This window comes from Papio anubis, chromosome 2, assembly GCF_008728515.1.
Source record: "Papio anubis isolate 15944 chromosome 2, Panubis1.0, whole genome shotgun sequence".
Taxonomy (NCBI): domain Eukaryota; kingdom Metazoa; phylum Chordata; class Mammalia; order Primates; family Cercopithecidae; genus Papio; species Papio anubis.
The window spans coordinates 81,322,867-81,345,894 of record NC_044977.1 but is presented as its reverse complement, the minus strand read 5'-3'; the positions used below and the strand labels follow the sequence as shown (position 1 = coordinate 81,345,894).

The window sequence follows — 23,028 nt, the reverse complement described above, 5'->3', positions numbered from 1 at the left end:
CTACTAGTTCCTAAGGGGTAGAAAGAAGTGAAGAATGCTTTGGCAAAAACAGAGAACTGGGACCAATACCACATCAACACCAGGAAGGCCCCTAGAGATGGCATATTGAATGGGTGAGATGCTCTCTGCCACCTTGCTGCTCTCTGGAGAAATTTCCCCTAAAACACAACTCAACTTTAATTAAATAAGGACTCTTTGGGAATAGAGCATACTAGCAGGAGAAAGGAAAGACCCTCTGCTGCCAAGCACCTCTTGGATTGGGAGGAATGAGAGCAAGTTTTCAAACCAAATTTCTTAATATTTGAATATTCATGAGCATTTGTGGAATCACCAAGCACATTTAGAAAGCTTATATAATTTGGCCATGATAAACTCATTATTTTTTTTCTCCCATGTCAGGAGACACTTTAAGACTTGCCGATTTGTTTAATAAACATTTATTGATCACTTACTATATGCCATGCACTGATAGGGACTGGAGATGATATGCTTGTAGTCTACTGGGAAAATAAGACATGCTTATAGTTTACTGGGAAAAACAGACAAGTAAACAGATTGTTAAAGTGCAAGGTGGAGAGGTATTATGAGGGTTATGAAATTGTGAATGGCAATTATGAGCTATGCCCAAAATATCTAATCTGTAGAGGGGAAATCATAGCGTGCTTCCTGGAAGAAGTAGCATCTATAGATCAGACAGGACTTACAATCCATATCTAGGACTTACTCTGTGCCAGGCACTGTTCTAAGAGCTTTATGCTTATTAATTCATGTAAATCCCCACAACAACCTTAATGGTGTGTATATTTCATATTACCTGCATTTTATAGGTGAGGAAAATGAAACAGGAACTTTGCACAGGACCACAAAACTAGTAAGTGTCAGAATCCAGATTCTATGTTCTTAACCCCTACATACTATTTATATGTTATATATGTAATAAAATATAGAGTAATTAGAACATATTACAAGTAATTATGACTTGATGATCTCACTGCGTTGGCATATGGGCCTGAGGAGAACACCATGGAAATAAATGTCCTATCTGTTTCTTATTGTTTAGGTCTGCTTCAAATTTTTTCTAGATTTACCATATTTAGAAGGAAAGTTCTAGATATGCTATGACCATTTTGCTTTTTAAAATTTAGCATAACACGAGCTGAAGTAACCTAGGGTAGTCACTAATATGATTTCTTCATATCACTAATTTTTTAACAGCCATATTTAACTTTCTTGCCTACATCTCCTTTTTTTACATTCTCTATTGAGCCACTTGTCCAGGGGTAGAAACATGAGGAAGACAGATGAATTGAAAAGGATTAGGAAACTTTGCTCCACAGTACCTATTATAGCTCCTTTCTTTATAAATACTAAATTGTTTATGTCATTACATACCCCTCACTGTAAACACATAACACACATTCATCTGAAAAACTCATTTATCGAATATGAAAGACCTTTCAGTCAAGTTCACTTTCTATCTCATCAAGATACTTGTGTGGTTTACTTATAATAGAAAGATAATATTTTATTTTTAAATAGGGATTTTCATGAATGTACACTGTGTGTGGGTTACAGCCACATACATAATGCTCAGATTTTGATGAAATATCTCGACTTCAGAGTTAGTTAACTGACAAGGGTGACTGAACTCACAAAAGCAAGGTAGTGACAAATTTGATTTATTAACTACACACTGAATAGTGTATTTGTCTCACATGGGCTTTAACTCTTAGATTAACACTGAACTCTGAAGAATCTTACATGAATAAGGAAATCAATACCTAAACACAAAATGATGAACACAATTTTATTTGTAAGGCATTTCCCTAAATGTCTTAAATGGTTTAACTTCAATAACTGGAGTCTTCACATTTAATGTTCAAGCATTTATGGATATTTAATATTAAATGAATTTTTAAAACTTCTACTGCAAAGAGAAACCATCCATTTATTTCATAATCCCGCTCATTTTTATTACAGGGCTGCCAATCTCCAAAGTTATGTTTAATTCCCATTTTTTACTTATGTCTACGTGAACAGCAAGCCCACAGATCTGCCTACTGAAAGAAATGGTCAGTATGCACTCCATGCTGCCACTTTCCGTCATCTTAGCTCATGGCCCTGTCTCTTTCCTGATATACCAGAACTTCTTATTGCAGTTACTTATGATTGCCACGTTCCCTAAATACTTTCTAATCTCAACTATTCTCCCTTGTTGGAACCTCCTTGGTTCTCTTCAGCAACGCTAGATCACTGGGCTTGTCTGTACACCATGCAGCTACCCTTAATGCTGCTTGTTCTCTTCCAGGAGCACTACTCTCCCCTTCTTCAACTGGTTAATGCTTTTCTGTCTTTCAAGGCCATGCTCAGGCACCCACTTTTTCAGGGGGCCTTCTCTGACAACTCTCCTTTTACTCTGTAGTTCATTCTGATTCTTGCTCTCACAGTATATACCACATTGTATGGAAAAGGTCTGTTTACATACATGTCTTAGCTCATCTGACTATAAGTTTCTGATGTTACTTCACATCCATTCCTCCACTGCTCCCCTACCCTCGTCCCCACAGTCTTCACTAACCCTAATCTGGATGATTGCAAATAACTTCCTCACTTCCAATTTCTACCCCCACCAAATCATTGCAAATATTACCACCAGATTAATCTTCCCAAGGCACAGAACTGATTGTGTGGTCCTTCTCTAGCCCAAAAGCTTTAATGGCTTCCTTTTCTCTACCATAGTAGTTCCCAAAGAGTGGAACATGTACCATTTGTGAAATGATTTTAGACTGTATATGGATGCGGCATTAAATAACTCTGGATCCCGGAATAAAAATGTCCCTTTATCAGTTTTCCTTTAGTCCTAACTATGATGGGGAGAATGGCTGAACATGTATCTAATCCTTGATAAACTCTTTTTAACAAAGAGTAGCACTCAGGACACAGCCTTAAACAAGAAACAGTACCCAGTTAGACTTTAAAATATTGTTTTGTTTTTAGTATGTTTATTTTTATGTTGTATTTTGGGAAAATTACACTGGTTTTCCACTTATAAAAGTGGTACAAAGTTTTCTTTTAAAATAAATTTAAGCCAAAAAAAACAAAAAAAACAAAAAAAAAAAAAAAAAAAGAAAGGGCGACAGTTGATTTAGAGGAGAGAGAGTTGGTTTAAAGGAAAGTCTCAAGTGCATACCAGAATGGGTAGTACACAAAAAGGGTACTGAGAGTAGTATTGAAATGACTGAAGTTTGACAAAGACTTGTCAGAAGAATCAGCCCTTCAGAAGTTACACAACGTACTTAAAATGTCTGAACCCACATCAGGCTCTTGTACTGTCAGACCAATGTTTCCTTAGGGCTCTTTTTCAACCTGGCAACCATGATTAATTGTTCACTGTTCTCCGGAGGTTACCTCTTTCCAGCCTCCATGCTTCTGCCCATGCTGTTGTTTTTGCTGGAATGCTTGGCTTCCTACGTCTCCCTGTTGAAATCTTAAGAGTCCTCCAAAGTCCATTCTAAGTGCTATCTCCTTCAGAAAGCCGTCCCCCATCCCCGGTCAGATGGATTCCTTTCCCTTTCACAGTACCAATAGCAATTTCTCTCTCCACTGTGCTTTGTATCACAGTTTTGGTGATTTTATAGATGTTCAAATAATTAAGTTATTCCACTTAGATGTTAAGCTCTTTCAAGAGAGGGGAAGAAAGGCGATGAATTGTATTCATTTTTTATACCACCATGGTACTTAACAAAGTACCTCACATGTGGAGTCAGTCCATAATTAATATTTGCTGAATTGAATTCAATATTTTAGGCAACATTCATGTGATACTTACAATTTTACGTTTGATCATGAAGAGTGGAATTTTTGCATGAAGAGGGGTGGAGGATAGTTCCTTATGGACCGTTGATAAATATAATCTTCTTTTGATGTTCCCTAAATCAGTAATTCTGAAAAAATAGAGGAGAGAAGACAGAAAGATTCCCATCAATTTAATAACCACTTCTTTGGATAATCATCAAAATGATATAATTTATCATATAGACCCTTTTCAACAGGAAGATCAAACATAGAATTTAAGAATTGCCTTTTTCTTTCAAGAAGTAATAAAATTTCTTTCTCAAATTCAAAGTGCTCAGAAGCCTGAATGTATAAATTCACTTAATATGCTAATTTATTTCAGTACTCTACACTAGATTTCCACAGTCCTCCAGCCTACGAAAAAATTCAATTTGGATGAACTGAGAGACTGCTAGCCTTTAATAACCATACTTGTTCCAGCTCCTTAAGCTTGTGTTATCTTGGGACATACTGTCACCTACTAAATAGGAAAACATTATGGATTTCTTTCCCTAAAAATGCATCTGTCATTTTATATAGGCTCTTAGTCTGCTTAGAGACAGACACAAAACACTGGCTGTCGGTTTCACTTCCTAAGCACATATCTTCCAACCAGAATTATAATACACAACTTTATCGCTCACTATTCAGGTCAACCCACAGTGATACCAAGGACATTGAATTTGAACATCTTTAATAGATTTAGACCACAGCCATGATCACAAAGATTAGGTTTGCTTCAAATTGATAGAGGCTCATTTTTATGTTCTGTTTCCTTTAGGTCTCAGAGGTAACACAGCAGGCTTAAAATCTCCAAATCTGTCTCAGGCTGCTATATTATAGAATTGATGCTTCTTTAAACACTGTCTTTTTATTTGAGAATGATTTTCCCCCATTATTAGGGAAAAACTTTGTTTAGACACATTACACTGCTAATTTTCTATATTTAGTAATCCCCCAAGAAGACATTTCACTCAAATGCACTGTTGTCAATATTTATAGTGTAATTAACTGTTTTTAAAATCGGCATTGTCTTTTCTACAGCACTTTCATTCCCACTCCTTCCCACTTTTCTAATCTCAGTATTGCTTCTTTCTAAAATACTCTACATATCTTTCAGTGAAAAAACCTATCATTAAACAATGTTAAGAATAAATACAGTAAAAATTAGTGAGATGATTTCAGAGTATGCTCCAGACCTAAAAATTCCATCCTACTTGCACTAAATGATATCATAAATTCATTTCAAATGCAAAGTCTTTCAATCCATAGTCAGAGCTACGGTTTAAAATGAAGAAGTATTAACACTATGGCAGTATTATACCCTGATATACATACATATATGTAAACATGGTATCACATTTACCCTAAGGCAGTATCTTCAAAGTGGGATGAACACATGGGGAGGAGGAGTGATATGCAACAATCCACAGAAGTGCAGGAAGAAAACATTAGAACTTTCACCTCATCCTCTTAAAATGTTATTTTTGTGCATGTCTCATTATACAGTAGTATAGTAACATATTTATATATTTTCTGAAGAAATGCCCCTATATAGCAGGTATGTACAAATATTTTACTAATGGGGTACAGGATCAAATATGTTTGGAAAATCATGTCCTCAGAGATGCTATTAGGTCTCTTCTGTAAGTTCTGATTAGGAAATAAAAGGAAAGACTACTGGGATTCTAGAAAGGAAAAGGTAACAAAAAGAGGGACTGCATTAACCAAAAATTCATCTATCACAGTTTTATTAAAGGGTTACTGTGCTTTCATGAATAAAACGACATTTTTTTTTTTTTTTTTGAGATGGAGTCTCGCCCTTGTCACCCAGACTGGAGTGCAATGGTGTGATCGGGGCTTACTGTAACCTCCACCTCCCAGGTTCAAGTGATTCTCCTGCCTGAGCTTCCTGAGTAGCTGGGATTACAGGCACCTGACACTATGCCCAGCTAATTTTTGTATTTTTAGTAGAGAGAGGGTTTCACTATGTTGGCCAACCTGGTCTAGAACGACTGACCTCAGGTGATCGGCCGGCCTAGGCCTCCCAAAGTGCTGGGATTACAGGCATGAGCCACTGCGCCCAGCCAAACTACATATTTTTTTTTTTTTTGTTTGTTTGTTTTTTTGAGACGGAGTCTCACTCTGTTGCCCAGGCTGGAGTGCTGTGGCTGGATCTCAGCTCACTGCAAGCTCTGCCTCCCGGGTTCCCGCCATTCTCCTGTCTCAGCCTCCCGAGTAGCTGGGACTACAGGCGCCCGCCACCTCGCCCGGCTAGTTTTTTGTATTTTTTAGTAGAGACGGGGTTTCACCGTGTTAGCCAGGGTGGTCTCGATCTCCTGACCTCGTGATCCGCCCATCTCGGCCTCCCAAAGTGCTGGGATTACAGGCTTGAGCCACCGCGCCCGGCCCAAACTACATATTTTTAATCTAAATAGTTAAGAGTCAAACTCCAAATGGAGGAATGATTGAGAATACTATCACTTCATATGGAACTACAGGAACGTTCATTCATTCATTCAGATATTTAACAAAGACTGAGCCAGGAAAATTGCTGGGAGTACCTCAGGGAGACAGTGATGAAAAAGACAAGGTTCCTATCCTTCTGGAGCCTCTATTCTTGTGCAAAAGGCAGGTGAATTTTCATGAAATATAGTTTACCATTATTTATGCTAGTGCTTTCTGTGTCCTGAAGAATCCTTGCCCAGGCTAAAGTTGCACAAATACTTTCTTATGTTTCCTTCTACATCTTTATAGTTTGTTTTTACATTTAGTTCATCCCAAATTAGTTTCTGTGGGTTGTATGACATAGGGGTTGGAATTCTTTTCTTTCTGTATGTTTATACAACTGTCCCAACACCATTTATTAAAGACTCTCCTTTTTTTCACTGAAATGCCCTGGTCCTTTGTTGAAAATCAGTTGACCATAAATATATGTGTGTGAGGTTGTATTTCTGGACTGTCTATTGATTCTTTTTTTTTTTTCACTGATCCATTTGTCTATTCTTATACTAATAACACACTATCTTGATTACTGCAGATTTAGAGTAAGTCTTGAAACCAGGTAAAAAAAACTCTTCAACTTTAGTTTTGCTTAAGATTTGTTTGGCTTTTGCTTTTTTATATGGATTTTAGAATCCATTTATCAATTTCTATTTAAAAAAAGGTGTTGAGAGTTTAACTTGGATTGTGTTCAATCTATAGATCAATTTCAGGAGACTGATACTGATCATGTCTACTCACATGATATGTATCTCCAATTATTTAGGCTTTGCTTAATTTCTTTCTTAATGTTTTATATTTTTCATTTTAGAAGCCCTGCACATCTTCTGTTAAATTTATTCCTACGTATTTTGTCTTCTGACACAGCTGAAAATGAATTTTAAAATTTCATTTCCCGGGGCCGGGTGCAGAGGCTCATGCCTGTAATCCCAGCACCTTGGGAGGCTGAGGGGTGGATCACGAGATCGAGAGATTTAGATGATCCTGGTCAACATGGTGAAACCCCATCTCTACTAAAAATACAGAAATTAGCTGGGTATGGTGGTACATGGCTATAATCCCAGCTAATCAGGAAGCTGAGGCAGGAGAATTGCTTGAAGCCAGGAGGCAGAGGTTGCAGTGAGCTGAGATTATGCTACTGCACTCCAGCCTGGTGAGAGAGCGAGACTCCATTTCAAAAAAAAAAAAAAAAAAAAAAAAAAAATTCATTTCCCAGTCATTTGGTTCTAGTATATAGACATTCAATTGATTTCTCTATATGGTACTTGTTTCCTCTAACCTTTGCTTAATTCACTCTTGAGTTCCAGTAGTTGTTTTGTAGATTCCTGAGGATTTTATACATAAACAATCATGTCTGGAGTGAATAAAGACTGTTTTACTTCTGCTTTTTCAACTTTATACCTTTCATTTCTTTTTCTTGCATTATTACAATGGCTAGGGCCTTCAGCATATCTTAAATAGAAATCATGAGAATACAGGGAGAAAATCATAGGGAGAAAGTGTTCATTCTGACCTTATTAAGTATGATGTTAGACATAGTTTACTTTATCACACTGAGGATGTTCTCTTCCATTCTACTTTTTTAGACATTCTTTTTTCAATCATGAAAGGCTGTGAAATTTTGTTAAATGCCTTTTCTATACTGGTTGAAACGATCCTGTTGTTTTTCACCTTTATCCTGTCTATATATTTAATTATACTCATTGATCTTCAAATGTGAAATGAACTTTGTATTCTTGGAGTAAATTTCAATTGGGCTATTTTTTTGTTGAAGATTTTTATGCTGTGAAAGAAAAATAAAATGATATATGCCAGAAGATGGCTGAATAGGAGCAGCTCCGGTCTGCAGTTCCCAGTGAGATAAATGCAGAAGGCAGGTGATTTCTGCATTTCCAACTGAGGTACCTGGCTCATTTCTCTGGGACTGGTTAGACAGTGGTTGCAGCCTATGGAGGGTGAGCCAAAGCAGGGTGGGGCGTTGCCTCACCCGGGAAACGCAAGGGTTCAGGGAACTCCCTCCCCTAGCCAAAGGAAGCTGTGAAGGACTGTGCCATGAGGAACAGTGCATCCTGGCCCAGATACTATGCTTTTCCCACGGTCTCTGCAACCCGCACACCAGGAGATTCCCTCAGGTGCCTACACCACGAGGGCCCTGGGTTTCAGGCCAAAAACAGGGCAGCCGTTTGGGCAGACATCAAGCTAAGTGCAAGAGTCTTTTTTCATATCCCAGTGGCACCTGGAAAGCCAGCGAGACAGAACCCTTCACTCCCCTGGAAAGGGGGCTGAAGCCAGCGAACCAAGGGGTCTAGTTCAGCAGATCCCACCCCCACGGAGGCCAGCAAGCTAAGATCCACTGATTTGAAATTCTCACTGAGAACACAGCAGTCTAAAGTCAACCTAGGACACTAGAATTTGGTGGGGGAAGGGGCGTCTGCCATAACTAAGGCTCAAGTAGGCAGTCTTCCCCTCAAAGTATAAACAAAGCCCCCAGGAAGTTTGAACTGGGCAGAGCGCAATGCAGCTCTGCAAAGCCGCTGTAGCCAGACTGCCTCTCTAGATTCCTCTTCTCTGGGCACGGCATCCCCGAAAGAAAGGCAGCAGCTCCAGTCAGGCACTTATAGATAAAACTCCCATCTCCTTGGGACAGAGCACCTGGGGAAAGTGGTGGCTGTGGGTATAGCTTCAGCAAACTTAAGTGTTCCTGCCTGCCAGCTCTGAAGAGAGCAGCAGATCCCTCAGCACAGTTCTCGAGTTCTGCTAAGGGACAGAATGCCTCCTCAAGTGGGTCCCTGACTCCTGTGCCTCCTGACTGGGAGACACCTCCCGGCAGGGGTCGGTAGACACCTTATACAGGAGAGCTCTGCCTGGCATCTGGTGGGTGCCCCTCTGGGATGAAGCTTCCAGAGGAAGGAACAGGCAACAATCTTTGCTGTTCTGCAGCCTCCGCTGGTGATACCCAGGGAAAGAGGATCTGGCATGGACCTTCAGAAAACTCCAGCAGACCTGCAGCAGAGGGGCCTGATTGTTAGGAAAAAAACCTAACAAACAGAAAGGAATAGCATCAACATTAACAAAAAGGACATCCACACAAAACCCCATCCAAAGGTCACCAACATTGAAGACCAAAGGTAGATAAATCCACGAAGATGAGGAAAAACCAGCACAAAAAGACTGAAAATTCCAAAAACCAGAACGCTTTTTCTCCTCCAAAGAATCACAACTCCTTGCCAGCAAGGAAACAAAACTGGACAGAGAATGAGTTTGAGGACTTGACAGAAGTACGCTTCAGAAGGTGGGTAATAACAAACTACTCCAAGCTCAAGGAGCATGTTCTAACCCAATGCAAGGTAGCTGAGAACCTTGAAGATAGTTAGAGGAATTGCTAACTAGAATAACGAGTTTAGAAAAGAATGTAAATGACTTGATGGAGCTGAAAAACACAGCACGAGAATGTTGTGAAGCATACACAAGTATCAATAGCCAAATCAATCAAGCGGAAGAAAGATATAAGAAATTGAAGATCAACTTAATGAAATAAAGCATGAAGACAAGATCAGAGAAAAAAGAATGAAAGAGAATGAACAAACCCTCCAAGAAAGATAGAACTATGTGAAATGACCAAACCTACATTTGATTGGTGTACCTGAAAGTGATGGGGAGAATGGAACAAGTAGGAAAACATTCTTCAGGATATTATCCAGGAGAACTTCCCCAACCTAGCAAGACAGGCCAACATTCATATTCAGGAAATATAGAGACCACCTCGAGAAGAGCAACCCTAAGACACATAATCCTCAGACTGTCCAAGGTTGAAATGAAGGAAAAAATGTTAAGGGCAGCCAGAGAGAAAAGTTGGGTTACTCACAAAGGGAAACCCATCAGACTAACAGTGAATCTCTCTGCAAAAACTCTACAATTCAGAAGAGAGTGGGGGCCAATATTCAATATTCTTAAAGAAAAGAATTTTCAACCCCGAATTTCATACCCAGTCAAACTAAGCTTCATAAGTGAAGGAGAAATAAAATCCTTTACAGACAAGAAAATGCTGAGAGATTTTGTCACCACCAGGCCTGCCTTTCAAGAGCTCCTCAAGGAAGCACTAAATACGGACAGGAAAAACTGGTACCAGCCATTGCAAAAACATACCAAATTGTAAAGACCATCAACAGTATGAAGAAACTGTATCAACTAATGTGCAAAATAACCAGCTGGCATCATAATCACAAGATCAAATTCACACATAACAATATTAACCTTAAATGTAAACAGGCTAAATGCCCCAATTAAAAGACACAGACTAGAAAATTGGATAAAGAGTCAAGATCCATTGGTGTGCTGTATTCAGGAGAACCATCTTGCATGCAAAGACACACATAGGCTCAAAATAAAGGGATGGAGGAATATTTACCAAGCAAATGGAATTCAAAAACAGCAGGGGATGCAATCCTAGTCTCTGATAAAACAGACTTTAAACCAACAAAGATAAAAAAAGACAAAGAAGGGTATTATATAATGGTAAAGGGATCAACACTACAAGAAGAGCTAACTATCTCAAATACATATTCACCCAACACAGGAGCACCCAGATTCATAAAGCAAGTTCTTAGAGACCTACAAAGAGACTTCAAGTCCCACACAATAATAGAGGGAGACTTTAACACCCTGCTGTCAATATTAGACACATCAATGAGACAAAAAATTAACAAAGATATTCAGGACTTGAACTCAGCTTTGGACCAAGCAGACCTAATAGACATCTATAGAACTCTCCACCCCAAATCAACAGAATATACATTCTTCTCAGCACCACATTGCACTTATTCCAAAATTGACGACATAATTGTAAGTAAAACACTTCTCAGCAAATGCAAAAGAACAGAAATCATAACAGTCTCTCAGACCACAGTGCAATCAAATTAGAACTAGGGATTAAGAAACTCACAACTACATGGGAACTGAACAACCTGCTCCTGAATGACTACTGTAAATAATGAAATTAAGGAAGAAATAAATAAGTTCTTTGAAACCAATGAGAACAAAGACACAATGTAGCAGAATCTCTGGGACTCTGCTAAAGCAGAATTTAGAGGGAAATTTATAGCACTAAATGCCCATAGGAGAAAGTGGGAAAGATTAAAATCGACATTCTAACATCACAATTAAAAGAGCTAGAGAAGCAAGAGCAAACAAATTCAAAAGCTAGCAGAAGACAAGAAATAACTAAGATCAGAGCAGAACTGAAGGAGACAGAGACATGAAAAACTCTTTAAAAAATCAATGAATCCAGGAGCTGGTTATTTTTAAAAGATCAACAAAATAGACCACTAGCCAGACTAATAAAGAAGAAAAGAGAGAAGAATCAAATAGGCACAATAAGAAATGATAAAGGGGATATCATCACTAATCCCACAGAGATGCAAACTAACATCAGAGAATAATATAAATGCCTCTGTGCAAATAAACTAGAAAATCTAGAAGAAATGGATAAATTCCTGGACACGTACACCCTCCCAAGACTAAACCAGGAAGAAGTCGAATCCTTGAATAGACCAATAGCAAGTTATGAAATTGAGGCAGTAGTTAATACCCTACCAACCAAAAAAAGCCCAGAACCAGGTGAATTCACAGCCAAATTCTACCAGAGGTACAAAGAGGAGCTGGTATCATTCCTTCTGAAACTATTCCAAACAACAGAAAAGGAGTGACTCCTCCCTAATTCATTTTATGAGGCCAGCATCATCTTGAGACCAAAACCTGGTAGAGACACAACAAAAAGAGAAAATTTCAGGCTAATATCCCTGATGAACATTGATGTGAAAATCCTCAATAAAATACTGGCAAACCAAATCCAGCAGCACATAAAAAGCTTCTCCACCACGGTCAAGTTGGCTTCATCCCTGGGATGCAAGGCTGGTTCAACATATGCAAATCAATAAACATAATCCATCACATAAACAGAACCAATGACAAAAACCACATGATTATCTCAATAGATGCAGAAAAGGCCTTTGACAAAATTCAACACCCTTTCATGCTAAAAACTCTCAATAAACTAGGTATTGATGGAACGTATCTCAAAATAAGAGCTATTTATGACAAACCCACAGCCAGTACCATACTGAATGGGAAAAAACTGGCAGCATTCCCTTTGAAAACTGGCACAAGCCAAGGATGCCCTCTCTCACCCTTCCTATTCAACAGAGTATTGGAATTTCTGGCCAGGGCAATCAGGTAAGAGAAAGAAATAAGAGTATTCAAATAGGGAGAGAGGAAGTCGAATTGTCTCTGTTTGCAGATGACATGATTGTATATTTAGAAAACCCATAATCTCAGCCCAAAATCTCCATAAGCTGATAAGCAACTTTAGCAAAGTTCTCAGGATACAAAATCAATATGCAAAATTCATAAGCACTTCTATACACCAATAGTAGAGAAACAGAGAGCCAAATCATGAGTAGACTCCCATTCACAATTTCTACAAAGATAATAAAATACCTAGGAATCCAGCTTACAAGGGATGTGAAGGACCTCTTCAAGGAGAACTACAAATCACTGCTCAAGCAAACAAGAGAGGACACAAATAAATGGAAAAACACTTCATGCTTATAGATAGGCAGAATCAATATCGGGAAAATGGTCATATTGCCCAAAGTAATTTATAGGTTCAATGCTATTCCCATCAAGGTACCATTGACTTTCTTCACAGAATTAGAAGAAACTACTTTAAATTTCATATGGAACCAAAAAGAGCCCATATAGCCATGACGATCCTAAGCAAAAAGAATAAAGCTGGAGGCATCATGCTACCTGACTTCAAATTATACTACAAGGCTACAGTAACCAAAACAGCATGGTACTGGTACCAAAACAGATACATTGACCAATGGAACAGAACGGAGGCCTCAGAAATAACGCCACACATCTACAACCATCTGATCTTTGACACACCTGACCAAAACAAGCAATGAGGAAAGGATTCCCTATTTAATAAATCACGTTGGAAAAACTGGTTAGCCATATGCAGAAAACTGAAACTGGACCCCTTCCTTACACCTTATACAAAAATTAACTCAAAATCCAAGGCGTAAATATAAAACCTAAAACCATACAAACTCTAGAAGAAAACCGAGGCAATGCCATTCAGGACATAGTCATGGGCAAACACTTCATGATTAAAACACCAAAAGCAATGGCAGCAAAAGCCAAAATTGACAAACGGGATCTAATTAAACTAAAAAGCTTCTGCACAGTAAAAGAAACTATCATCAGTGAACAGGAAACCTATAGAATGGGAGAAAAATTTTGCAATCTATCCATCTCACAAAGGGCTAATATCCAGAATCTATGAGGAACTTAAACACATTTACAAGAAAAAAACAACCCCATCAAAAAGTGGGCAAAGGATATGAATGGACACTTCTCAAAAGAAGACATTTATACAGCCAACAAACATATAAAAAAAGCTCATCATCACTGGTCATTAGAGAAATGCAGATCAAAACCACAATGCCATACCATCTCACGCCAGCCAGAATGGTGGTCATTAAAAACTCGGGAAACAACAGATGCTGGGGAGGATGTGGAGAAATAGGAACACTTTTACACTGCTGGTGGGAGTGTAAATTAGTTCAACCATTGTGGAAGACAGTGTGGTGATTTTTCAAGAATCTGGAACCAGAAATACCATTTGACTCAGCAATCCCATTACTGGGCACATACCCAAAGAACTATACATCATTCTAGTATAAAGACACATGCACATGTACGTTTATTGCAGCACTATTCACAATAGCAAAGACTTGGAATCAACCCAAATGTCCATCAATGATAGACTGGATAAAGAAAATGTGGCACATATACACCATGGAATACTATGCAGCTATAAAAAAGGATGAGTCCATGTCCTTTGCAGGGACATGGATGAAGCTGCAAATCATCATTCTCAGCAAACTAACACAGGAACAGAAAACCACTGCTTATTCTCACTCATAAGTGGGAGCTGAACAATACACATGGACACGGGGGGAACATCACACACCAGGGCCTATCAGGGTCTGGAGGGCTAGAGGAGTGATAGCATTAGGAGAAAAACCGAATGTAGATGATGGGTTGTTGGGTGCAGCAAACCACCATGGCATGTGTATACCTACGTAACAAACCTGCATGATCTGTACATGTATCCCAGATCTTAAAGCATAATAAAAAAATGTAATAAGACTTACTGTACGATCTGTCATATGACTGGTGAATAGTCTATATGCACTTGAATTTCTTTGATCTTTATGCCATGTTGATGCTAATGTTTTTTAAACTTTAAAACATCAAAAAAAAATTCCCCTTAAGCCTACTCAATATTAATCTACTCATCTACTGATCTTTATAATATTCATTAATATTCCTGGGTAACTCTGGAACTTGGATCACCATCCATTATTCTGGGTGACTCTAAATATTCACACAGACAGTAAGATTTCATCTAAACTTAAACCTCCTCCACTATGACAACCAATACCTTGATTCCACTAGAGCACCTTACATGAATAGTCCTACTTTGTAGCACATCATTGCTAGGGATTACTTGACTTCAAGGTCTCCTACTTAAATTTTCCTCCTGATTAATTAATTCATTCAGCTAACAGTCAATGCCTTAGTAGTACAATATAAGACACTGGAGATATGGAAGTGGCTAAGATGTGAAAATCATAGCGCAGTGTAGCAGAAAAAGTAACTGTTCTTAAATAGTTGTTTCTAACACTTTTATTCATTTTCCATTTTACAGATGAGAAAATAAGCCTCTAGAAATTACTACCCCATGGATATACAGTTAGTAAGCAGCAGAGGCAAGTGTTAGCATTCTGTCTTTGAACTTAAAATCCACTGCCATTTCTGCCATGCAACACTATGCCAACTACTATTCCAGGCTGAAGCATTTTCATTTGTTTGCTGTTTACCAAGAGACTAGTATAGACATTGTGCTAGGTGCTACGGATACAGCAGTACCAAGAATTCCCTGGTTTTTGTCCTTACAGAGTTTACAGTATGGTGAGAACCACAGAACCATATTATACTCTTAAGATAATACTTGTTTCTCTGCTGAAAACCACTTTCACTTTTCCCTCTCGCACACTCCTTGAGAACCTCCTTCCTGCTTCGTTCTAGATCCAGTTTTCCAATAGGTTACAAATTTATACCTCTATCCATGATCCTGCATCAGGCCTTCCAGAAGGATGATCTCCAAGCTAGCAAGAATGGAATGTAAACTACTGAAATGTGTTTATTCATGTAAATAAAAAAAAAAATCAAGTATCAGAAGGATTTGTTGACTTAGCATATAATCAGAATGACTGACTTAGACTTCAGTGTAAGATGCATATATTTTCCAAAAATATCATTATTAAATATCAATTATTGAACATTCTCTATATGCCAACAATGTGTTAAGCACTCTATATACTTTACCTCATTTAATCCTCCCATAAACCCTACAAGATATCTACTATTATTATCATCTATTTTACAGATGAGGAATCTAAAGTTTAGTTAATAAGGCTAGGTAACTCTCCCCAAACCACATATTCAGTTGAGTACAGATTTAAACTCAGATCTACTTAATCCCAGTATCCACCTTCTGAACTACATGCTTGCTTTCTTTATGGGGCAGGTGATCCCTATAAACACATCCATAGTAGAATGATCTTTGCTCCTGGGAACAAAATATTTAATATCTAATGGCTAAGATGCCTACCCTATACTGTGTTTGAATGTACATAGTTCACGTTTATCTTTTGTGTGTATGTATGTATGAGATTATCTTCTTTCCGTCTACAAATCCTTCCTTTTGATAGGTTAAAAAAAAGCTCTGATCCAATGGTTATTATCTTACAATTAAAATTTTGGAGGCTAATCTTATTTTCCTAATTCCCAGGCTCTTGGGGGTAACCTCATTCCTCACAATAGGCCTCACATACTTACTTCAAATACTGTCAGTTATTAGCGAGGACTCCTGAGAATCATGAGCATCTGAACTTCACCAATCCAATTAGCTGCCACATCCTGTCAAAGTCACTTTCTTTTCTCTGAGACAGAGTCTTGCTCTGTCACCAAGCTGGAGTCCAGTGGTGTGATCTCGGCTCACTACAATCTCCACTTCCCTGGTTCAAGCGATTCTCCTGCCTCAGCCTCCTGAGTAGTTGGGACTACAGGATAAGGGTCAGAATTTGGACCCTTATAAGGTTCATACCCACACCACCATACCCAGCTAATTTTTGTATTTTTAGTAGAGATGAGGTTTCACCATGTTGGCCAGGATGGTCTCGATTTCCTGACCTCGTGATCTGCCCGCCTTGGCCTCCCAAAGTGTTGGGATTACAGGCGTGAGCCACCGCGACCAGCCCAAAGTCACTTTCTTAGTGGTTTCGTATCTATTCTTTCCTTTGGTTTCTTGCAGTTACAAAGTTAAGGTCCTTTGTGGGTTAAAATGGCCTCTTCTACTGGTTTCCCAATTGCCCCAGTTTTTTTTTTTTTTTTTTTTTTTTTGAGATGGAGTCTCACTCTGTCACCCAGGCTGGAGTGCAGTGATGCGATCTTGGCTCACTGCAACCTCTGCCTCCCAGGTTCAAGCGATTCTCGTGTCTCAGCCTCCTAAGTAGCTGGGATTACATGCGCACACCACCATGCCTGGCTAATTTTTTGTCTTTTTAGTAGAGACAGGTTTCACCATGTTGGCCAGGCTGGTCTCGAACTCCTGACCTCAGGTGATCCATCCGCCTTGGCCTCCCAAAGTGCTGGGATTACAGGTGTGGGCCACCCCACCCAGCCCCCAGTGTTTTATCTCTCAGTCCATTCTTCATGTGGACCAGCCATGAGACCGAATGTCACCCCTAAGCTTCAATTTCTTTTTTGGTATCTTATAGTCTATGGAATAAAGTTCAAGTTTCTTATCTTGTTTGTTATTCAGAGACCTCCAAATTCTGACCCTTATCCACTACCCCAGTATTCCCTTCCACCACATTCCTCTATGCACCCTCTGCTCCTGTCAAACCCCATGAAGAAAAATGTGCAGGACTGAAACCAGGGGGTTATCACCCGAGACTCCAGGAGAGAACATCAGAATTGGTACAAGAGGAAGAGAGGAAATGCAGAAGAAAGCCAAGATTGGTTGCTGGGAGTTTTAATATGAGATATCAAGAAGACCTCAGCAGGGGAGAAATCAAGGATATAATTATAAATAGTTAGAAGAGGACGGGACATGGAAGAGCAACATCTAAATCCTTACCACGTGCCAGAATCTGCATACCATTTTACCAGTGTTATCTCATTTATTCCTCCCAATAAGTCTTTGAAATAGGAATCAATATTTATATTTTATCAATGTAGTGAGAGGCTCAGAGACATTAAGCAACTTGTTCAAGGTCTCATAGATAGTAAGTAGCAGAGCCAGGAGACCTACTAAAGCCTAAAATGATGAGGCAAGAGCAATAATGGTAAATTATTTACAAGTCTATCTGACAATTCCAAGGTTGGTAGTTACCTGGCTCAGTGTTTTTAAAAGGTTGCATGCTTCTTCTGGGAAGGAAAGAGAGAGCAGCAGGTCTGCAACCATTTACTTTACTTTACTAAAGGGCATTCCAGAAAAGAAAGATATAAGACCAGCCAAAACTCCCTGTAAACATGAGTGACTCCCTGGCAAATGCACTAATGGTATTACGGGAAAAGTTCTTAATGGAATGTTTTTTGCAGGATATACCTGATACATCTAGGACTGCTTGTAGTCAACAAACCTGGAATCCATGGGCTTATGTGGGCATGGCTCCCCTGAAAAATGCCACATAAGCTACAAATATATGAAGTAGCCAAAATAAGCTCTCTTTGGGCTGGTAGCTCTCCCTCAGGTATTGCTTGGAGAACTTACTCATTAAATCTGGGCCAAGTGCATTTAGAAAAGACTGGATCTCCTTCTGCTTATGTGTACTTCATGACTTGTATCCTCGAGAATATTTATAAAATTCAATACTGACTAAGGTCTCCAATTCTTGTAAGTTTGTTGGCCAATGCAATCCTTAGAGCTATTTCATATACCTGGTTGTGTTGTGCAGCATCTTTAGGAAGCAAATCTCCAAAAGTAGAATTTAAAATATGGTGCAAGTAGTCTATTTCAGATGTGATCTCATGAAGCAGGAGTCAGGGAGCAGGGAGAATAGGACAAAAAGGAGGAAAAGTCAATTTAAAAATGCACTATCAGTGACACCACTACAGGTCACAGGGGCTCCATTCCACCAGGACTTCTGAAGACATGTACAGAACAGCCTACAGAATGGACCACCTGAAGGGTGGGAGGTGGGAGCACATATTCACTGATTCCCAATCCCCAAGGGTTATGGGTTGCCTTTAGGGGCCTTAACTCCCCAGTATTTCCAAGTTGTGCTAGTCCATGGGTGAAGTGGGCCTCCACAGCATCAAAGGAGGCCCTAGGGTACACTTGCACAAACTTGCACAAACTGTCCAGTGCAGCTGATAGCAGAGGTGGGTCCAGAGGACATGATATGGGACACTGGGGTGGACTGCCACAATGACAATACCAGTATGCTTACTGTTACCTAAAAGAATGTACTTAAATACATTCTTTTTTATTTTCATGCCTTTGCTTATGCATTTCCCTTGGAAAGCCCCTTCTCTCTTTATTATGCCAACTGAAATTATATTCATCTATCAAATTTGAGTTAAAATGCCACCTCTTCCCTGAAAACTTCTTCGATCTCCAGATTTTAATCACATTTTTTTATTGACTTGCTACAGCATGTTTTTTAACCTCTATTACTGAATTTTTTTCATCCCCCTTTGTGGTTTAGGTCCATGACTATAGTCCACTTTATGAGCCATAAACTGATGCAAATATGCACATCTTTTCCTTTGTTTTCCTGGTTAAATAACATGTAGTCCCATGTATTCCAGTTTTACCACTTGGGTAGTAATGTTGTAATTGAGTTTAAAAGGGTTACTAGAATTTGGTGTTCCAAAGCTCACTCTAGAGTTTAAATAAGTTCCTCATGTTAACTTTCACAAAAAAGTCTGAGTGCCCCGAAAGGCGGGGCAATTTGCAAAGTTCCTAGTGTGCACATTATAAAACACGATGGTGGGGTGGGAGTAGGGTAGGGATGGAATTTCTGGAAATTTGGGAGGAAAACCATTTACTAAAAATTCATCATCAATATTGAGTTCATTGTAGTTTTCAAGTAGTGCTATTCTTAGTTTTCAGTGATACGTTATTACAGTAGACCCCCTCATCTGTGGTTTCATGTTTCAGTGGTTTCAGTTACCCAGGATCCAAAAATATTAAGTGAAAAATACCAGAAATAAATAATTCATAAGTTTTAAATTGCATGCTGCTCTGAGTAGTGTGATGAAATTTCTCGTCATCCTACTCCATCCCACCCTGGATGTGAATTCTCCCTTTTTCCAGTCTCCATGCTGTAGATGCCACCCATCTGTTAGGTTAGTCATTTAGTAGCTGTCTCGTTGATCAGATTGACTGTCACAGTATTGCAGTGCTTGTACTCAAGTAACCATCATCAACTTGGGTGGCTGCGGATTGTTTATTGAACCCTGTGGAATTCTGGCCTTTAATTTTCTATTAACTAAAACATAAGTGACTCATACATGCCTCAGTAATCCTCTCTCTATCAATGTCCCAACCTCCATACTGGAAAGTGGGAATGGGTGGGGTTGTAGGTTATGACATCTTTTATTCTGCTCCAGTGAGTCTTGGTTAAAAAAAAAAAAGTGTGGGTGTTAGGCTGTTATATATAAACTCTTCTACTAGCCTGTAAGCACCCCAGGGCACTGAGATCACATCCTGCTTATCACAGTACTCTCACAGAGCTAGGTTAAGGGGTTTATAATTAATTAGGAAATATTTGCTAAGTTGCCTTTTTTGAAGCCCTACCATAGTTACATATTGGCTCATCTTTTTATTGAGCACCTACTTACTCTCAAGGCTGGAAGTAGATATTGGGGATTTCACAGTGAAAAAAACAAGGTCTCCAGCTTGTTCTAGTGGAGAAGATAGTAATAAATAAACCAGTCCACATATAGTATATCAATTCCCAATAAGGACTATGGAATAAAAATAAAGCATGACAAAGTGATAGATAGGGATGGGAAGTATTATTTTAGAAAGGGTAGTTAGGGAAGGCCTCTCATATAAGACACCATTTAAGCTGAGTTGAGTGAAGTAGAGGTAGGAACCATGCACACATCTAGGGGAAGAGCATGCCAGACAGAAGACTGTGTGAAAAGCCAAAAGAAAGACGCATTCCTCTGCTATAGCATATCTTTTAATGTAATCCAACACATTTATTAAGAGGTGGGTCCTCTAGACTGTAAAACTCAATAGGAACCAAACACTAGGCTCACAGCATGAGGTTCATCTTCACAGAAGTCAGATTTTGGTTTGCACAAAATAGTTCTCAGTTAAGTCTAATCATTATGGCTCTGATGTCTGAAAGAATTTCTAAATGATCATGTGCCCAGCTTAAGACAGAGATATTAGGACTAAGCCATCCATATGGTGATGAGGGCTTATGCTACTGTCTTTGCAAAAATAAATATGCAAACCTTCCCTATCTCATAATCAAGAATAGTTAGTTTTGGGGGGAAAACAAAATCATGTGCTAAGCTTAAATGGTTCTAAAAGCAAGTTGAATTGCTACTTTAAAAAAATTAAAATTAGTCATTCATGAGAGAGAATATAAATGCCTATGTGTGACTACTTAAAAGCTTCATTACACTTATGTGCTTTTTTGGGGGCAATTTAGTTGCTGCAAGGAGACTGCTTGTAAAACAGCTCTTCACTTGTAATACAGGCTTGATTTTCACCATCAAAAACCTCCTGTGACCTAACAAAGAAGAAAAAGACAAGCAACACTAGCATTACTCCTCTAGTACTTAAGGATTCATTTTTTAAAAACACCATATATGAGTTAATACATTGTTATATACACAAGTGAGCATTCACAGCTAAGGGTCAGCAAGGTGATAGAAAAAGTAATGAGACTATGTTGAGAAAAAATGGGGTAGTTGACGGGAAAATCAACCTCATTTATAATAATATTCTAGTGATCAGCAGGTGTATAACTCTCTCAGCTATGGTCATTAACAGCATTCATTTCAAACTTAACATCTACATTTGCAAACCACTTGAAAGTAAAATTACTTTTCAATTCAATTTTCAATTTGCTTTCAGATCTTCATCTTTGATTGACAGTTTTTTCTCCACAATGGCAACTCCATGAGAATTTCAGTAAATGGTAGCACCCATCCAAGAGTGTACATAAACTCATCTATTCAGATTGCCTATTCACTTTTCTTCTGTATGTACAATCATTTACAATCATTTGCAAATGCTCACTTCAGGTTAGAATGAACCTGCAAAACTGATCTCAGACTTCTGATGATTTGATTCATTTATTAGAATCATTTATTCTTTAAGCCAAAATGGTTTTTATTTTTCCTCATCATGACCTAAAAATTACAAAATTAGAATGCACATTTTCAGTGATGGTATCAAATAGCTCTAGGTATAGTTACAAGGAAATAGTGAGATTGCAAAATAGCCTGTTTAAATATGTAAAATGTTTTGATATATATTATATGGCTGTGTACTGAATTTAACAGCCAATAGAAGATGGTTCTGTGGCCTCCCTTACACATTCATTCTAATGTTTCATGATTAGTATAGGGAATTTTGTTCCATTAGTTTTCCCTTCTACTGAAGTTTAAATTCACTGAGGATTCTTCTGTCTTTAAAAGAGTAGCAATTCTGAACCCAAGACACTTTAGTGTGCTTATTAAAATACACTATAGCTCATTTCTTTTTTTTTAAATGGTTAATATTCTTTACAATGCATATTTTATGCCTATGATTTTAAATTAATAACTGGCACTCCTGAAACCTTTCTATGAATATCATTTGATTCCCTTTTTAAAAACGGCTTTATTTCAGAATTCACCACCATATAATTCATAAAGGTAGCAAAAAACCACTAGTATCCAAAAAACTATTGAAATAAAAACTAAAAAACAAAACAAAACAAAACAAAAACTTTACTGAGGTATAATTTTTATGCCACAAAATTTACCATATTTAGTGTAAAATTCAATGATTTTTACTATATTTAAGGACTTATGCAACCATCACCAGAATCCAGTTGTAGAACATTTCCATCATCTCAAAAAGATCCCTTAGACCAAGAGGGGCAGAACAAGAGGGCAGAACAAAAGGCTCCACTGATCATCCCCTCTGCAAGGACACCAATTTAACAACTATACACAGAAAAAAGCACCTTCATAAGAATCAAAAAATCAGGTGAGCACTCACAGTACCTGGTTCTAACTTCATATTGCTGAAAAAAGCACTGAAGAGGTAGGAAAAACAGTCTTAAATCACTGATGCCACCCCTCCCCCATGTTCGGTTGTGGCAGCATGGAGCAGACAGCATTTCTGTGTGTCAGGTAGAGGAAGAGCCAGCAATTGTGAGGCATTTAACTCAGTGTTGCCCTTGTTATAGAAGAAAGCAAAACCGGACCAAACTCAGCTGATGCCCACCCACAGAGGGAGCATTTAAACCAGCCCTAGCCAGAGGGGAATCACTGATCCCAGTGATTAAAACTTAAGTTCCTGCAAGCCTTGCTACC

General features: G+C 38.6%; 1 protein-coding gene across 3 annotated transcripts in view; it reads right to left on the bottom strand.

Moving 5' to 3' along the window:
• Positions 1-23,028, bottom strand: part of LOC101008453 (uncharacterized protein C3orf67 homolog) — a 175,360-nt gene that overhangs the window by 42,496 nt on the left and 109,836 nt on the right. For all 3 annotated transcript variants that reach the window (XR_004182147.1, XM_031663224.1, XM_031663225.1), the window contains exon 5: positions 3,830-3,944. Coding sequence is in view for 2 of the 3 variants with exons in the window: in XM_031663224.1 (XP_031519084.1) it covers positions 3,830-3,944 (115 nt within the window). In the remaining variant the exon portion in view is untranslated. The remainder of the gene's footprint in view (positions 1-3,829; positions 3,945-23,028) is intronic.